The sequence below is a fragment of the Astatotilapia calliptera genome, chromosome 17, assembly GCF_964374335.1.
Source record: "Astatotilapia calliptera chromosome 17, fAstCal68.1, whole genome shotgun sequence".
Classification (NCBI taxonomy): domain Eukaryota; kingdom Metazoa; phylum Chordata; class Actinopteri; order Cichliformes; family Cichlidae; genus Astatotilapia; species Astatotilapia calliptera.
Genome location: NC_137438.1, coordinates 36395904 through 36415909, shown reverse-complemented (window position 1 = coordinate 36415909; position 20006 = coordinate 36395904). Strand labels below are relative to the sequence as shown.

Sequence of the window (20006 nt, the reverse complement as noted above, 5' to 3'; positions counted from 1 at the left end):
TTTATAGAATATAATGCATTACTACCATTAAACAGTATGTAAAGCATTACACTGAACTTAACCTTACACAACTGCAGCAATAATAAAACCCATATACAGTGGGGCAAAAAAGTATTTATTTTCCACCCTAATTTACGAATAAATTCTTTACAAATCCCACCATGTGATTCATGGATTTTTTTTTTCACATTCTGTCTCTCACAGTTGAAGTGTACCTCTGGTGCAAATTACTGACCTCTGTCATCATTTTAAGTGGGGGAACTTGCACAATCGGTGGCTGACTAAATACATTTTTGCCCCACTGTAACAGTCATGGGGAACATTTTTCTGCAGTATAACAGTGGTTATGTTCAGTACTTTACAGTTTTATGTGTACTAAGATGTGTGGTATAGCTACTAAAGGAATGGTTTTAATACATTTAATACATTTCTTCTTCAATCATCCTTGTCAGCGAATGGTAAATATTTTAAGTATAATAGTAATAATATTTTTAAATTCTTCAACCAGGAAGGCATGCAGAAAGCTCAAAATTTCCATGCAGTGTGCAGCATAAATAAAAGAATAAAAGAGAGGCTGAACTAAATCATGAAACGCTATATGTTAGTGGTTTAAGATCTATTATTCTTTTTGGATATTCATCATCTCTCTTTGCTTTTCTGTATAAGTCACCCTGCACCACTGCAATCAAGTCTGTTCCTTTTATTGGATTTTATGAGAACTTTTTGTTTACTCCCCAAAAATCTAATGTTCGACTCTAGAGGAAGTATTAGAAAGCCACGGCTCAATGCTGAAATATACAGCATCTTCACTGGTGTTAGGAAACTACCTTTCCTGTGCATATAGGGTGTTACATATGACCACATTAACTCATTCACTGCCAGCCATTGGCAGTGAATGAGTTAAACCCATTGACTCATTCACTGCAATTGACGGCTATAGACGTCAATGGCAGTGAATGAGTTAATAAATTAATTCAGGCATGGAGACAGAGTACAGCTGAGTTTCACCCACACCAGAGGAAAAGCAGTTTATAGCTCTGACTTTGTATTGAATGACCTTGTGAGTTCCATCTGCTAGCAAAAAAAAAAAGAAAAGAAAAGAAAAAAGAAACATCGATAGAAAAGTAGTGCAATAAAATGTGCAGGATGAGTGGGTAGGAAGGTGATACTCAGTATGCAAAACATGTATGTGTAGCAATGGGTGTGATTTTTAAAGTATGATGCATGTTTTCTTCATAAGAAATGAAACAAAAACAAACAAAAAAACAACAACTGTTTGATTGAAAGTTCAGTGGTAATTCCACAAACAACTTTACAACCAATTCCTTTTAACTTTAGCCCACGGGTCAACTACCCACTCAGCAATGGTTCAAACATGTAAACAAATGCTTTCACCAGGTAGCCATGGGCCCCAACACCATTGTGTTATCTCAGCCAGTGACAGACATTCATTCAATATATACCAGAAATTTTAGAAAAGTGGAAATTACACACTTAAAATTTTAATTTATCTGCTTGTGTAAAATGACAAAAGTCCAAATTGTGCTTGTAAGTGGCCTAAAAATCACTTACTGTGTGCCCAGCAGCTTTTTAAAAACCTATGTCATTAACATCAAGCTGTGCACAGGATAGCCTCATGCACTGTATCTCTATCCTCATGAAAATTAAAGATTTAAAAATGTCACTCAGCACGTTTCCATTTATGGCACTTGGACTGATTGACCCTCTGCAGGCCCCTGTTGGGAGCTCCTACCCTGTTGCCATAGAGATCATTGCTTTTAACTCAGAAAGCTGGGATGAGAGAGTGTGAAGTTATCGCAATTAGACTCTAAATCATGTTCTGGTGCGATTTAATGCATTTAAGACTTTTCTTTTAACTGTAGGACTACTTCAGTCCAATTTTATTTAAAAAAAAAAATCATAACCATCCATCATCCAACTTGCTGTAACTCAGTTATTTGAGACAGCAGGACCTTATGAAAGAGTCACAATTGATTTCTGACAGCAGAGAAAAAACAAGTGTGACCTCAGTTCATTCAGCTGTGGGTTATGTCATGTGTAGACAGAACATAAAAAAAACATGGATTTTTCATTTGAGAACAAAAAATAAAAATTGTGTAGGCTAATCACAATGTCTCGGGGCGTTATGTTCTACAAAGGTTTGTGCTGCAAAGATTGTAAAGTTGCAGGTTTTAAAAAGAAGACCTTGACTTCAGAAGTTGGTGTTTACCTGTGATTTTGTAGTTTTTCCATCAAAAAGAAAAACAAAAAAAACAGAAGAAAAACCCCCCAGAAAAAACAGACTAGAAAGTGACATCCATCCGCTCTTTTTAAAAACATCTTATTCAATCCAGGGTTACAGAGTAGATCGAGCCCATCTTAGCAATGGTGGGGAAGAGGCAGGACACATCCTGAATAGGTTGCTAGTACTAAAACATACAAAAAGTTGGCTACCTATAACATGCATGTCTTTGGACTGTGGGAAGAAGTCACATATCAGAGGCCCCAGTCAGTGGATTCTATCCCAGCCTTCTTGCCGTGAAGTGACAGTGCTAACCGCTGCTCCACTGATTTTAATACATTTCTAAATAATAAAGGCGACATTATTTTATCAAAATGTAGCTCAAACTTCAATGGAGCATAAGTTAGTGATGAGTTAGTAAAAATGTCTTCTGTCAATATTTGCATTTTTTTAAAATTAAAGTTTAACTTTTTTTTATTACATAAACTTCACTGGAAAAGTCTAATTTCATTTCAAATATTTATTTTGTGAAAAATAAGAGACTGAAGAGACTGATGCCACTCTGTCTGTACAATACATATAGAGCAGATTTCCCACGCATTTTTCATAATGACATGATTCCCAAAGCTCACCTGCAGGAATGATTCCTATCCGTAAAGAACATGGCACCAATTCAGCATCCGGTTGGTTCTGGTCAACACCGTGGTCATTTTGCGTCCTGGCAACCAGCCCGTGAAGGACCTCACTGAACATCCCATCTCCACCAACACACACCACCCTTGGCAGAAAAATGAAATCAACAATTCAGTAAGTGTTTGTGTCATGACTAGAGCTGGGCGATAGAACGATAACGATATGTATCGCGATATAACTTTTACTCGATAGAGAAATTAAGCTATCGCGATAGACCTCGCCGCTCTTGTCCCCTTAAAAAAAAAAAAAAAAAAAAGGGTCAGCCAATCCAAATCAAGTAGCGCAGAGTCGAACCAATCACAGCCGCAGCGTCACGTCGCGTGACTTGTTACGTACAGCACAAGTGCCACGCCGCACGTGTGTTTGTTTGGGAAGCAGCCAGCGGGTAATGGAGCCAGCGCGTAATGGAGGAAATGAGTGTGCCGACTAGAAAAATCAACCGAGCGTGACCGAAGAGAAAACAGATGATGGTTCCAATGCCGGAGAGATTGTCGAACGGAAGAGCCATAGAAGTTCCGTAGTGTGAAGGTATTTCGGCTATTTCAAGTCTGACAAAAAACAGAGTAGCATGCACTGTAAATTGTGCCGAAAGCAAGTCTGGAAATACAATAAACTGGTGCATGCGTCACACTGTGCGCCACGTTATTGTTTCGGTGAAATGAATTTCTACAATACTGTTACTGTTAATTCTACTCTCTGCAGTGTTTACAGTGGGGCAAAAAAGTATTTAGTCAGCCACCAATTGTGCAAGTTCCCCCACCTAAAATGATGACAGAGGTCAGTAATTTGCACCAGAGGTACACTCCAACTGTGAGAGACAGAATGTGAAAAAAAAAATCCATGAATCCACATGGTAGGATTTGTAAAGAATTTATTCGTAAATCAGGGTGGAAAATAAGTATTTGGTCAATAACAAAAATACAACTCAATACTTTGTAACATAACCTTTGTTGGCAATAACAGAGGTCAAACGTTTACTATAGGTCTTTACCAGGTTTGCACACACAGTAGCTGGTATTTTGGCCCATTCCTCCATGCAGATCTTCTCGAGAGCAGTGATGTTTTGGGGCTGTCGCCGAGCAACACGGACTTTCAACTCCCGCCACAGATTTTCTATGGGGTTGAGGTCTGGAGACTGGCTAGGCCACTCCAGGACTTTCAAATGCTTCTTACGGAGCCACTCCTTTGTTGCCCGGGCGGTGTGTTTTGGATCATTGTCATGTTGGAAGACCCAGCCTCGTTTCATCTTCAAAGTTCTCACTGATGGAAGGAGGTTTTGGCTCAAAATCTCACGATACATGGCCCCATTCATTCTGTCCTTAACACGGATCAGTCGTCCTGTCCCCTTGGCAGAAAAACAGCCCCATAGCATGATGTTTCCACCCCCATGCTTCACAGTAGGTATGGTGTTCTTGGGATGCAACTCAGTATTCTTCTTCCTCCAAACACGACGAGTTGAGTTTATACCAAAAAGTTCTACTTTGGTTTCATCTGACCACATGACATTCTCCCAATCCTCTGCTGTATCATCCATGTGCTCTCTGGCAAACTTCAGACGGGCCTGGACATGCACTGGCTTCAGCAGCGGAACACGTCTGGCACTGCGGGATTTGATTCCCTGCCGTTGTAGTGTGTTACTGATGGTGACCTTTGTTACTTTGGTCCCAGCTCTCTGCAGGTCATTCACCAGGTCCCCCCGTGTGGTTCTGGGATCTTTGCTCACCGTTCTCATCATCATTTTGACCCCACGGGATGAGATCTTGCGTGGAGCCCCAGATCGAGGGAGATTATCAGTGGTCTTGTATGTCTTCCATTTTCTGATGATTGCTCCCACAGTTGATTTTTTCACACCAAGCTGCTTGCCTATTGTAGATTCACTCTTCCCAGTCTGGTGCAGGTCTACAATATTTTTCCTGGTGTCCTTCGAAAGCTCTTTGGTCTTGGCCATGGCGGAGTTTGGAGTCTGACTGTTTGAGGCTGTGGACAGGTGTCTTTTATACAGATGATGAGTTCAAACAAGTGCCATTCATACAGGTAACGAGTGGGGGACAGAAAAGCTTCTTACAGAAGACGTTACAGGTCTGTGAGAGCCAGAGATTTTCCTTGTTTGAGGTGACCAAATACTTATTTTCCACCCTAATTTACGAATAAATTCTTTACAAATCCTACCATGTGGATTCATGGATTTTTTTTTTCACATTCTGTCTCTCACAGTTGAAGTGTACCTCTGGTGCAAATTACTGACCTCTGTCATCATTTTAAGTGGGGGAACTTGCACAATCGGTGGCTGACTAAATACTTTTTTGCCCCACTGTAAATGCTTACATATACACACAGTTACTGTCCCTCCACACACACAACTCGGTTCTGCTTCTATGCCCCAGCTTTGTTTCCTTTTTCCCACCGAGGCTTCTAGACTTCTGATTGGCCAACATTTCTGCACGGTTAGGAATCTAGCGCCACCTGCTGCTTTGGCATGTTCATAGCAGCGTTTTCCTTCATTTCTGCCTTTATGTGTGGACGGGATTATTTTTTAAAACGAAAACGGAAAATCTCAGTTTTCAAAAATACCCGTGTACGTGTGGACGTAGCCTCAGTCTCTGACTGGAAGCGCTAATTCGTCATTCGGCTTTTGTCAGACTAAAGTAACTGTTAAAACTGTTTGAAAAGCTAAGCTATACAACAAGGAGAGATTGAGAATTTCCTTTTAGTTCTCAGTTTATTTGATATTGACAAAAGTTAGTCAGTTTTGTCTGTTCTTCTGTAAAACAAACTAAGATTTATTTTTAGAATTAATATTTTGTTTCTAAGTGGAATTGACAATTTAGTCTGTTTCGTTTGTTCTATTTTGAAACTTAAACGCTTTAGCGGCTGCCTTTTGTGTAGTTTGCAATATTTGCCTTTATTTATCTGAAAAAGTCTCATGTTCCTTAAGTACATCTACCCTGTTGAACTTATTATGGGAAATAAATATTTAAATAAAAACAAGCTGCTGATTATTTCACATTTTACTTGTGAGCAACGGCACATTTAAATCTTACAAATATAGTTATTTGGCTCATATCGTGATAGATATCGTTATCGCCTGAAATGAAAAAAACATATCGTGATATGAAAAAATCTCATATCGCCCAGCTCTAGTCATGACTCTTCTAATACACAGATTGCTGGTCATCCGGGAAGATCGACTGGATGTCACATAATGACTTGTGTTACATGTACTTGAAATGACACACACATGCTAGAGGGAAAATAACTACACAGCTGGAGAACTGACAAAAACATCACTGAAGAGGAGGCCCAACTGTGCAAGGCCAGTAAATAAGAATATCACACTGTTCTATCAGACATAACAGCTTCTCAAGTCCAACTCATCTATAAATCTATAAATCATATGAGCTGCAGAGTAAAACCATAATGGACTCTAACCCTGCTCTGGGAGAATGAATAGCTGATGAATAGGAGCTGGAAACAACGGGGAACTCAGCTGGAAAGTAGGAGACCCTTTATATTCCATGATAAACTGTATTTTGCCATTGAATGCCAACTTTGGATCACAGACCTGAGCAGCTTCATGTACAGTTTGAGCTGAAAACCTTCATTTATTGTCAGGATTTAGATATAGAAACAGACAAATATATATATAAAAAAAGAACTATAGAAAATGTTGAAATTCCAGTAAAACTTACTAGTGATATTGCTTCATTGTGACTTTTGACCACTTCATTTTACATTAACATCATCATAGACACTGGATCAGTGGTCAGTAGGGCTACCACGATTAGTCAACTAGTCACGATTACGTCGACTATTAAAATTGTCGACGACTAATTTAATAGTCGACGCATCGTTTGATGCTTTGTAAGATCCCAAAAGACGCAGGAATAAGTAGTAGTATTTAAGAGTGTAATATCGGACTGAAACAGAAGATGGCAGCACTGCATGTACAAGGATGCCAGCTGCCGTTAAACCCCGAAGAAGAAGAAGCTGTGTCCCAGAATTCATAGCGCGGCCCAGCTCAGTTGTCAACAATGGCGGAAGCTAGTTAGTTTTAATATTACTCTTATTATTCTTTCTGGGTTACAAAATAAACGATTAACATATTTTCAGGTGAGAATGTAGCTGTGTAAACCTCAAACATCTGCTCAGTTTATCAAGACACCGCATATTTTCAAAAGCGCGCCGACGTTTTCGGAGACGTCTGTTACCCACTAGGTCGATAGCTAGCCGGGGGCAAGGCTCACTAGAGCCGTGAGAACACCGGACTCCCGGCAAATCGTTTTCAAACCCACTGCCGTCTTTTGCTACTCAGGTTAAACATGATATATAAGTCACTTAGATAACTTAAAAATTATATTGTTTGTTTTTTTTTTTGTATTTTATTTGTTCCTGATTAAATCGGTTTGGCTGAGATTAAAGTTATAGTTTTTACACAGCTGAATAAACGTCAAGCAGATTAAACTCCATTGAAACAATCTGCAAATGTCATTAAAATTTAATAAACTATCATCTTGTCTTTATTTTTAGTTAGTACATACCTTAAACACTTAAAGCTGTAAGCTAATGATAGTTATATAAGAGCAGATGCTGCTGGTGCAACAAGCTGTACGTTTTACATCCAATGGATGCATGATCTGATTAGTTGACTAATCCCAAAAATAATCAGTGACTACTCAACTATCAAAATAATCGTTTGTGGCAGCCCTACTTGTCAGTAATTGTAGAAAATGTGTTACTCCACTTGCAAAAAAGCTCAACTTTCATGACTGTGAAATTAGATCAGACAAGAGGTTTGTGCCCACATAATGAATGTTCATCTTGTGACCATACACATCCATTTAATCACTTTTATTTTGAAATTAATCCCCTGCTTTTAATGTTGCTTGTTCCACCTCCTTTCTTTGTTCCCATTTTCCTGTGAATATTTCAGCCAGATACATTTCCTACCAGCTAATTAGCCACCTAGCATATATACAGCCATCCTCCCCTTTGTTCCCTGCCTCACTGTTTAAAAGCAACCTTTAAGATTGGCTTGTTGGAGTTTTTAGACCCTACCTACCAGTGTATGACCCAGGCTTTGAACATTAAAACTGAGTTATGGATCATTACCACGGTAGAGTTTTGAATTAATGGATATGTCTCAATCTCCTTTTTCTTTGCAAAGTGTTTTTTCACACTTATATTTAGTTTTCAGTTTAATTTTAGTTATCTAGAATAACCTTGAAACGGGCCAGTAATGAAAACACGAAAGGAAAGAACCTTTCATTTTTATCATTTCCTGTCACGCTAGGACACAACAGCACCAAACCTTTTGAACAATTTCAAGTCTTACCATAACACCAAACTAAACTGAACGTTCCCAACAACAATAGATATGCCGGCAACATAACAACCCCCATTCTACAAAAGAAACAGCATCAACAGCTACCAATATAAACCACCAGACTGATGTGTTTTTAAGCTTTATATCTCAAAGAGTTAACATGGCTACAAACTGTTAATCTTACATTGGAGTGCTTTTAGAGCACTTACATCCAACATCTACTCAGTTTAATCTTCTTTTATTATTATTATTATAAACCAATAAATTTTCTTTGTAAGCATTTATTGTGGCATAGAGAGATTTAAGAAATGTCCTGACAAAGAAGGTTAGTGATTAAGATGATCAGAATATTTTCCCGTTGTTAAATATGAGAAACACAAAGAACTTTGTATCCGTAATCTGTCACAACACAGACTGCAATACAGCAGAGGTTAATACAAACTATGGCCGAGTTTCTCAGTAGCTTTATTAAAGTACGAGCAAACAAAGAAGAGTCAAGTTCATGTCCCGGTGAAGAACCAGTTTTCAAAGCCTAAAAGCAAGAGCTACCTAGCTTAAGTACCTACCCGTCATATTTATCTAGATTGGCCTCTGTTTTCAAGTGGTCTTCAGCATGATTGGCACGCTCTGTAACTATGGAAACAAATCAAATGGCAAGCATTAGTAGGCATTCAATGAAAGGGAATATACTGACAAAATAACTAGGCACTTTGTGGCTTGACTGGTAGAACAAGCACTCTATTACATGCATTTTGAAATACATGACAAGGAAAGTACTTCACCTTTGAAACATTCACTGGAACCTATCGAGCAGATTAATGGTCAGAAGAGGCATAAGTGTGCTGGCAACCCCCCCCCCCCAAAAAAAACCTCAACCTAATTCAGCTACTGTATACTAGCAAGCAAAATGAGCCTATAAAACCAAAAACAATATTTCAACAGTAATTCTGTTTACCAGGCATATAATAGCAACACACACACAATCCTGTAACCTACAGCAGCTGTAGGAAGCCCAAGGTGAATAGCGGTCCCTCTGATGGACCATCAATACCCCAGACTATGTGTAGCTGTAACAAACACTTATTGAATAATAGATGTGTTTGGATACCCGAGCTTATCAACTATCACAGCTTCCATTAAGGTGGTGGCATGATTAATGGCACTATAAGCCAAATCATATCCTTGCAAGCCTCTCCAGTCCCCACGAGAGGCCACAGTGGCACTGGAGATCTATATGGCAACCATCAAGACTCATTTTTTATTTAAATGTTGAGGAATGCTACTGATAGGGACTCACCAATCACAGTGGTCGCAATGCCGGCAAGGCGAAAAATTGGGGCCACCTTCTGCTCGTAAATACGTTTCCCACGACGCTTTCCACCGAATGGATTGATGTATACCAGAAGGCTCTTTGGTCGATTGGCTGCAAAAACAGGGAGGGGCATGAGATCATCTTTTAAAATGTGTAGTTTACCTTTTTTTTTTTTTTTTTTTTTTTTTGAAACAAATGTCCAGCTGACAAAAGCTTGATGAAGTTTTCATTAACCAGAGACCTTTCTCAAAATGCTCAGTCAACCTGACTTGTCCCAAAAACATGCCGCTCAAGAAATAAATGGTGTGTCTACTGACTGTAGGAGGAGTGCAAAGCAATTCAGAGGCACTGCATCATTCGGTGATAAACCTACAAAGAGCTGCGATGGAGAATACTAAATGGCTTGTTTATGGCTGTTGTGGAGGAGTGCATTTAGGACAACAAACTAAGATACATGGGATGCTCAAAGTGAAAATGAATGGATTTGGATCAAGTGTTAAATGATTACAAAGAAATATAGGGTGCCATATTGTTTGGCAATAAGACAAAAGTTCCATTAGATTACATAAATGGATTGTAAATGGGCGATGTAAAGGTGTGTGACTAATACTACTGAAGATGCAGCGACTTATTCAAAATGAAAGTGGTTAATTTACCTTGAATTGATTCATCCTGCCAAGTGAAATGGGACTAAGAGGACCATTTTAAATGGCTTAAACCCACCTTCCACTCTTATTTCAGCATGTTAGTTAAACACTAAATTCTGTACAGCCTAATCATGTGATGCTTATTAAACCCAGAGCATAAGAGAGCATTTTGCACTCAGGTGAAAAATAAAATGCAAACTCAATATGCTTGAATAATAGTCTAGTAACTTTGCATCACCATGTAATCTGTTAGTACACAAAAAACATTACATTTAGCAAGCTAATTATTTTGTAAACATGTTGATAGATAATGTGCTGCTATGTTCGTTTTTAGTTATATACTGTATATGCCATTCTCTTTTACTGTAGGACCGCCCATTAGCTATCCTAATTATTTTTATTATTTTTATTTAATATTTCTAAATAGGGCTGCCACGATTAGTCAGCTAGTCACGATTACGTCGACTATTAAAATCGTGGACGACTAACTTAATAGTCGACGCATCGTTTGACGCTTTGTAAGATCACAAAAGACGCAGGAATAAGTAGTAGTATTTAAGAGTGTAATATCGGACTGAAACAGAAGATGGCAGCACTGCATGTACAAGGATGCCAGCTGCCGTTAAACCCCGAAGAAGAAGAAGCTGTGTCCCAGAATTCATAGCGCGGCCCAGCTCAGTTGTCAACAATGGCGGCAGCTATTTAGTTTTAATATTACTCTTATTATTCTTTCTGGGTCACAAAATAAACGATTAACATGTTTTCAGGCGAGAATGTAGCTGTGTAAACCTCAAATATCTGCTCAGTTTATCAAGACACCACATACTTTCAAAAGCGCTCCAACGTTTTCAGAGATGTCTGTTACCCACTAGCTCGATAGCTAGCCGGGGGCAAGGCTCACTAGAGCCCGTGAGAACACCGGACTCCCGGCAAATCGTTTTCAAACCCACCACCGTCTTTCGCTACTCAGGTTAAACATGATATATAAGTCACTTGGAGAACTTAAAAATAATATTGTTTGGCTTTTTTTAGTATTTTATTTGTTCCTGATTAAATCGGTTTGGCTGAGATTAAAGTTATAGTTTTTACACAGCTGAATAAACGTCAAGCAGATTAAACTCCATCGAAATAATCTGCAAATGTCATTAAAATTTAATAAACTCTCATCTTGTCTTTATTTTTAGTTAGCACATACCCTAAACACTTAAAGCTGTAAGCTAATGATAATTATATAAGTGCAGACGCATGCTGGTGCAATAAGATGTACGTTTTACGTCCAATGGATGCACGATCTGATTAGTCGACTAATCACAAAAATAATCTGTGACTAGTCGACTATCAAAATAATCGTTTGTGGCAGCCCTATTTCTAAATTAAAATTCAAAAATCATTAGTCACAGGCTAACACTTACAGACAGACAACCATTCGCCCTCACAACTATAGGGAATTTAGAGTTTCCAGTTAACCTATCATAACTAACTGCATGTCTTTGGACTATGTGAGGAAGCCGGAGTACCCGGAGAGAACCCACTCAAACATGGGGAGAAGAACTCCACACAGAAAGACCCCTGATGGTGGAACTGAACTCAGGACCTTCTTGCTGTGAGGCAACAGTGCTAACCACCGTGCCAACCTTCTAATACACAGTTTCCAGTAAGAGTGGACCTTAATGACCGCGTGCACTTAGCTAAAATACAACTTTCATGGTGCGTCGGGTCAGTACATCAAGTACAAAGTACAAACCCATATCTTTTACAGAACATCAGATGACACATACTGAGTAGTGACAGCTGCTCATTTGTAACTTGGACCCACTCCTCGCAGAGTGCCTGGTTGTCACAGTGAAAGGTGACCTCACTACACCGCCACTGGTGCTGTTGTGTCCTTCGCACATAGGAAACTGTAAAGAAACAAAACAGAACACTCCAGAGACCACTTATCAACAAAAATCAGAGACGAAAGATGCTTTTATCATTCCCATAGACCATCTTATCAGACAAATGCCTCCAAATGTGCTAAACAAAGCCTCTGATAATGTCTTCTTTTCACATCATTTTGCCTTGCTTAAAGTCATAATCATAAAATACCCAGATCGCTTGTGACCTATAGTTTATTTAGTAGGCAGGTATTTTTAACAATTCCTACTTTTGTCATTTACCATATTACCTGGCTTTGGCACAGTGGGGGCTTGCCCTGAGAATAAACCTGGGCTTTATCCTTAACACACAGATTATTCAGATATGCGCTTATGTCAGAAATAGAATAGAATAGAATAATCCTTTAAAATGAAAGAAATGAAATAGAAATGAAAGCATGAAGAAATTAGTTTCCTAAATGAAACAGGGCTGTGCTCATAATCAGACACACACACAAAGTAGAGACAGAGTCCCATAATATCCTGCTAGGAACATTACTGAAATATTTACATTAAGAAGGAAAAACTCACTCACTAAGCACTTTGACAGCAGATTCACTCGCTAAGCATTTCAAAGTGAAATTATCACACTAAGCATTTTCTTCATCAGATAGAAAAGTTAACTTTTCAGGAAAGTTGTGCTGTCCAAATCGCTAACCGTACCTCGTACTCACCATGGGGTATGCAAAGAGACGCTCAGAGTGGGTGCAAAATTATCCTTTAATATGTTACATAATCAGGATGTAAGTGATGGGGTGCGTCTTTGAAGCCAAGTTTCCACAGACTGTGGAAATGCAGTCGTGTCAGACTCGACGCACTTCATTGCCAGTAAACGCTCACATTAGTGAGGTAATTTTTAACATTTGGCTGCGATACATAATGTAAATCCGATCTTGTTTGGATATAATCTAATGGCTCCAAATCAAGCATTAGCCCCAAAGTCGCTGGCATGCTGCCATCTTAGACCCAGTCTGCTAAGCTGTGAGGGACTCTCTTGTTAATGCATTACTTTCTGACTATGGAGCTGTCTACAGGCTTATTCCCAGTGTCACATCACTTGCGACTTGTGGCACTAAACACAGCCTCTTGGCACGCTTAACCAAAGTGCAACTGCAATGTAGCATTAACATACTACAGGAAATTCAAGGCGACATTGATATAGACTGGCCTCAGGTTCAGTTGTTGGAAGAAGCAACAGAGGTTAAAGTGGCTACTTTATCAGTTTAGTTTTTACTTTAATAAGACTGAGACATAGGATAGATACTGATGCGGGTTTTTAAAGACAAAAATGCTACATTTTTTACTTTGGGCTTTGCATAACTTTTATAAAACTAGTGATAATGAAATGCTTCTGTAAATGTCATACCTGTGAATGCATAGCGATACAGCTGTTTTGTCTTTTTTTGATGTTTCCCAGTCTGTGCAGCGTCTTGGTCATCGTCTTCTGTCTTGCGGACAGCAACTATTTCACACACCTCAACAGAATAGCTGTGTACTGAAATGACATGAAATGGCTCTTTTAGTTCACTCCATTCCACAATGACCAAAGCACACAAAACTATACACAAAAGCATTCGTGATGCATGCTGTAATCTATAAATCTCCAGTAATCGGTATCTTTTTTTTTCTTCATATGGACAATAGATCCTGAAACTAAGTGGTCTGTGGAAGGGGTCACTCTGAGCCAAGCTGACAAAGAATAATCATTCAACTGCAATTCCCCTCTACACCGTTGAGAATGTGGCACATCGATATTTTAGTTTTATTCTCCACTCCCTTTATTGTTGCTCTTATCAGCCCCGTTTACCGATGTAACATGCAGGTGTTTTGTCAGAAAGCCATGATAAGCCTATTGTATGCTCCCTGCCCAGCACCAAGCAACTGAAGTTAGTAGCTGGTTAAGAAATTAGAGCATTTAGCAGCTAAACAGCCAGATGTATCCAAATGGCTAACTGGGAATATCTGGAAACAGCAGCATTTCCCTTACTGGCTTCTTGAGGCTGTCTCACCAAGCCTCAAGTGGCCAATCCCAATCTGCACTGAAACATAGCATGAAGTCCACACTGCAAACCGTGGTCCCCATGTGAGTCACAAACGAAGACCTCATTGTTCAGCAACTTGTGACTGACAAGTTGGAAGTCAACAAGCATGCAGCCTCATGTTGTGTCTCATTATATATATAAAAAAAACAAAGATGGACAAAACAACAAGCCTCAGCCTGAACATCCATAACAGGACCCCACCAAGCAACGAGCATGCCACAGGTGCCACGTCTGTCCTCTGATGATCAGAAATTAGAACAAAGAATGTAACCGTTTCTGTCTCCTCGAAGAAATTCTAGTTTGTTTGATGTAAATGTCCTGTGTATTCACTCAAATTTAGAGGAGAAACAAACACATCAGCGCATTTGGTATCTATAGCAAATTGCGTCATTTATGAAAAATGCATAGGACTGCACTTTTATATTACTCACTCATTTAAATTACCTCAGGCAGTAAGACCTGAGGTTGTGCATCCTGGGTTTGAGTTACATTTTGTCAGAAGACTAATTTTTGGTAACCACATTAGCATTCCATTCAATCTCCAGGTACATCATGGATACACCTTGCAAAGCAGGTTCATTATCCATTGCCAGCATTAGCTGATAATACTGCCATTCAACTCGTCTTATTCCACTGTGGAAATGAACAAAGTGCTTGAGTCAATAACCCGAGTCATCTTTTATCCTCTCTATAAACTGGTGGAGACTAAAACAGACTTAAAAGGGGAGTGAATAAGCGTGCTGGATAAATCACTCTGTATACTTGCTAATTTTTCTCTTTATTTCCAAGTACAGAAATGTTTTCAGATGTAAGCCTGATAACTTGTAATCATACATCAGTGGGTTGTTTTCATTTCCCACTGCAAAAATAAACAAACAAATAAATCAGTAAGCTTAGATTTCCCTCTAAAATGTCAAAACTGTTGGATACTGTATCCAAATTCAGAACAGCAGCCTGGAATTCATTTCACAAGGAGCAAAATGAATGGGAATAACACTGTCATGTCCCAAGAGGTTGTGAGTGTTTGGGAAGAAAATACATCCCTTTGTTAATGTCCCCCATAAGCGTGAGAATGAGGTTTAACAAAATTTTCTGAGCACAGTGTGACCTGGTACCTCCTGGCAGTAACAAGACGGGGCAGCTCAGCTGACTTGAAGGGCTCCTAAGTGACATTAAAGAACCCTGCGTTGAAAAGTGGTGTTAAAGGATTTGTTGGTAATGCATTCATCCATCTTCACATCCTTAATAATGTGAACACACTTATGTGACAGACAATGCAATATAATCCTTAAAAATCATTTTAAGAAGGTGGAACCCAGTGCTGGGAATTTGATGCCTAAATATTGCCAGGCCTGACGAGACAAATTTCCCTTTGAACCATTTCATTATTTAAATATTCAAATCCCGAGCATGGCTACTAACAGAACAAATTCAGCTGTGCACTTTTGTACTATGGAAGGACAATATTACTTGCATTGAGTTTTAAGTGACCTGTTCAACTGCGTCACATACAGGCATTCCAGTCTCTCCTACAAATTTATTCAGCTGATATGGTGAAATGGATGGGAGGGAAGCATGACATATTATTTCTCCCCTGGGAGTCTGAGGGAATAGGATTTCATTTCTTTTTCAAATAAAGATGATACGCCATGCAGGCATGAATAACTTTATGGCCATCGATATTCACACTTTGACAAATAGGAAGAAGAGTTATGGCCATGTGGGTAATGGCTTTATTTCAGGAAAAAAAACTATTTGAAAAATAGCACCTAGTTCTCCTGCCAAACCGATTGTTGGTATTGAATTAAAATACATAATGAATTTCTAAAAGTTTTATATTCCATTTTTAAACTGTTAAACTGGAGCTCTGGCCTGTACGCCAAAATTCGTTTGGTTGTCCATGTATCATACAAATCAACCACTAGATTTACAATTTTCAATTCAAAGCTTTCAGTTCACATAAGCAGAAATTTCAACACAATATATTCAGATCAGAACGTGCTAGAAAATTTGGATGTTTTTACATAAACTATATGGACAAAAGTAATTGGCCACCGACACACTGCAGTTTTAGGAGCTGCTATACCATGATGGTCCCGGTGCAGTTTTTGTGCTGATCTGAATGTCGGAGGTGGTTTGGAACATTGGTTTAAGCACCATGTACCTCAGCGGCCACACTCTGTGACTGGTGATGATGATGATAGTGATAATAACATAAGGCAAAGATAAACAGCTGTAACAGGTTCCAGATAATTCATTGTGAAATTCTGAATTTGCACTTTGTTTTATATCTCAGTACCAATCTTGTGCCTGAATTGTGTCTAAAACTCTGAGAAATATAATCAGAAAAATCTTATCTTGTATTTTACACATTTACATACGTATCATCCTAAGCTCCCAGGCCTGAATCCAAAACAAAACATTAAACATATGATATCTTCAAAAAAGTAGGCAAATCAATTCCCCCAAAGGCACCCCCCGCCAAAACCCCCCAACAACCACACTCATGATACTATCTTTTCACAGTGCATCCGTAAAATATTCACAGTGTTTTACTTGTTCCACATTTTGTCATGTTGCCACCGTATTCTAGATTCATTGGATCAAATTCATTTTCACCCTAAAAATTCTACACACAATACCCCAGAGTGAGAGGGAAAAGTGAAAGAAAACAGGTTCGCTGAAATCTATGCAAATTTATTTAAAATACAAAACAAAAATACAACATATACATGAGCATTCACAGCCGTTGCCACACAAAACAGTCAGGTCTAATAACCCTGGCACATACACACATCCTCAGATATGCACACACAAGGACACAATAATCGCTTCACCACATACACAGAGCACATACCCCCACATAAATTCTCCACTTTTTAGCTCAGTGCGGTCCCTAAGCTACATGCTAAGCCCTCGGCCATACAAGGCAGATCCTCTCTGCTCTGACATACTTTTCTTTGTGCTTGAAAAGAATCTTGGCACTGGTAGTCAGCCATGTGTGTGCTGCCTATTCATACCACAGGGCTCAGTGTGCTACAGCAAACCGAAGAGGTCTGCTATCTGCAAAAAGTCAGCTTTTCAGGAACTGGAGGGAAAAGGGTCTTTTTTTTTGCCCAATAACTAGAAATCCTGCACACGAAGGAGAGAATTCAGATGTTTGTTTTCATTGCTACACTGATACCTAAGAACTCTGAAAGGGAATATTAATGTTCCTGCAGCCTTTTATTTAATCACTTTGAACATTTGTAAAGCTAATTACTGACATCTGTCAGTTACTTTTGCCATGCTTGGATGGTTGTTAAGTGACTCTTGGAGCTTCCTTGACCTTTTGCCCATTTTTTTAAAAACCTGCCCAGTGGCAGAATTGTTTGTCCCTGATCACATGTTAAAGGTCTTGACCTGTTCCGAGTTTCCCTTGAACTCCTAAAAGCTAGACAGTATATCGTGACACAGTGTATACAGGTTGAATGCTGATTGGTAGAAAAGCAGATTCATCTAGAAAAAGAGGAAGAATGCTAAAACAATAAGGAACAAAGAAGCACGAATAAGGACGATGTTGACTGGTTTTTAACACTCTCTTTGTGTGTTTACGTACAGAGTTCTCTTTTCTGCTGTTAGAACCAAATAAACAAACTTAACCTGATGTACCTGTCGACTGAGCTCTGTCTGTTTCTATTTGGTTTTAACTTGGTTTAGTCCTCCTTCCACCGAGAAATCGACATGATCATACTTTTGTACTATGTGCATTTTGCTAGCCAACTGTAAATAAGCTCTTAGGTATTTGCTCAGGCTTCTTTTTCCCAACAAGGGAGCGGGCAGCTTAACTGGCATGGGATCAAGGCCAAGTTCAAAGACACACTCACATGCAGTGTGGATCAGGAGAAACATAATGAGCAGTTCTCCAACCCTGCCATCTAACTCTGAACCTCAAACCCTGGCAATGGCAGTGCGCTGCTTTGCCCCAAGTGTGCGTGTAATCCCCGGCTCAGGCACCGTTAGTGCCTTTCTCTACTGAGCCAGAAACATTCATATCCTCAGGGCCTCGGCTGCCACTAGTTTCCACTCAACCCACGTGAGATGAATTAACACCTGCGATGCAAAAGGGAACACTATTAAAAGGCAAGACCAGTCTGAAGACTTTTTACACCATCCCTGAAGTTGTCAGACAGGATTGTATACTAAATGTTATGTGGATTTTTTGAACTTGTAACTCTGTTATAAGACTTCTAGCAGATTTGATCAGTTTACCCAAAGAGCGATTATTCACTCTGAAAAAAGTTCAAAAACAAAAACAGATTTTTCATGTGACTGCTTGAGTCACATCATAACAGTCCGGATTCCCCCGAATGGAAACCACTTTGGTCAACACCATCACCCTACAGTCTCTCTCATGCTCGTTCCAATTATTTAGGCTTTTTTTTTCCCCCACCAGGAAGTAAAACTCTTAATCCAGACACTTCTTTTAATACACTTTCACATACCAATGCATGCTTTGGTTTTAAATCGGACAAGGCAGGTTTCTCATGCTTCTGTCCACACCCTTCTGCAGTGAAGACAACAATTACACAAGCACGAACATTGCTTGTGTAACTGTTGCATTCATAAGCTATGGTTTTAATTCCCATGCCTAGAAAAATCTAGGTAGTTGCAAGAACTGGCTGATGACGTATGGTAAATGGACAGGTATTTGCACAGCGCTTTTTCTACTCAAGCTGACTTCTCAAAACACTTCCTATTACAAGTCTTACTAAGTCACACACATATGCATTGGGTTTTTTCTAGATGGATCAGGAGCAACCTGTGATTTAGTATCTTGCACATGGTATGGACCGGTAGGACAGGATCAATCGACTGACCTTGCAATTGGTAGATCATCCTCACTCGACTGCTCCCGTCTCTCTACCAGCCGAAAAGTGCTTGGTAGTCCCTCTCTTTCCCCTTCGTCACGTAGTGATGTGTACGACACCCCAAACTTTGTGACTTCATGTATACAAATTTGATACTGTAAATGCACTTATGCACTTAAATCCGTGACTTATTTTATTAGAATCTCCACTTCCTTAATAGTAAGATGGATTACTATATAAATAGGCCCAAGTGTGGGTAAAATAGTGTCTTTTCCACCCACGACTATCACCCAGGTGCAGGATTTTGTTAGCGTGTTTGTCAAAAAGAGCACGGATTACTGCAGTCATTTCTTTAAGTGTGTCATATTTGAAGAAGAACACGGCAATGAAGTGCAAAGTCAATGAAGTGGCCCTTCAGGTACCTTGAAAGGTAGATATTCAGCAGCACTTGACGAGGATTGAGAGCCACAGGTCTTAGCAATACTAATTTCCTTTGGTAATGGAACAAAAAGGATCTTTTGTAAATTTAATGGAGTTTAGGAGGTCAGTTAAACTTCATTCCTTTGGTAAATACTTTCAACCATTTAACTCAAGAGCACAGTTCTGAAGAAAAGCTATTGTTCATTTTGGCACACTTTGAAAAAGGTAAGGCAGAATTGTGCCTTTTGGCTTTTTCTTTTTGGAATTCTGAACAGTACAATATGGCAACTACTCATGCAAGCATTTGGCCATCTTGCCTGGAAAAAAGGCCCCAAAATGAGCTGCAACAAATCAGTCAATGAATGTCCGATTCTATGGTCCTGCTGTCTTTATTGTCAGGATTTGATTTGTCATAAAGGATAGCATTTTTGATTTAAGACTGATGTCCAGTCAATCAAATTTCACAGGTAAAATGTTTAATTAAGACATTTTGGTACTTTAATCCTTAATGAAAACAGCTGCAAGTTTCAGTCCTACACACTTCATAGACAAGGCTATGAT

The 20006-nt window shown here is 39.2% G+C and overlaps 1 protein-coding gene across 1 annotated transcript in view; it reads right to left on the bottom strand.

The window, feature by feature from the left end:
- Window positions 1-20006, bottom strand: part of cerk (ceramide kinase) — a 53688-nt gene that overhangs the window by 22005 nt on the left and 11677 nt on the right. Inside the window, exons 2-6 of the mRNA XM_026147524.2 lie at window positions 13500-13628; window positions 11996-12118; window positions 9556-9681; window positions 8825-8891; window positions 2875-3020 (exon numbers count right to left, since the gene is read on the bottom strand). Of these exons, the coding sequence (XP_026003309.2) occupies window positions 2875-3020; window positions 8825-8891; window positions 9556-9681; window positions 11996-12118; window positions 13500-13628 (591 nt within the window). The remainder of the gene's footprint in view (window positions 1-2874; window positions 3021-8824; window positions 8892-9555; window positions 9682-11995; window positions 12119-13499; window positions 13629-20006) is intronic.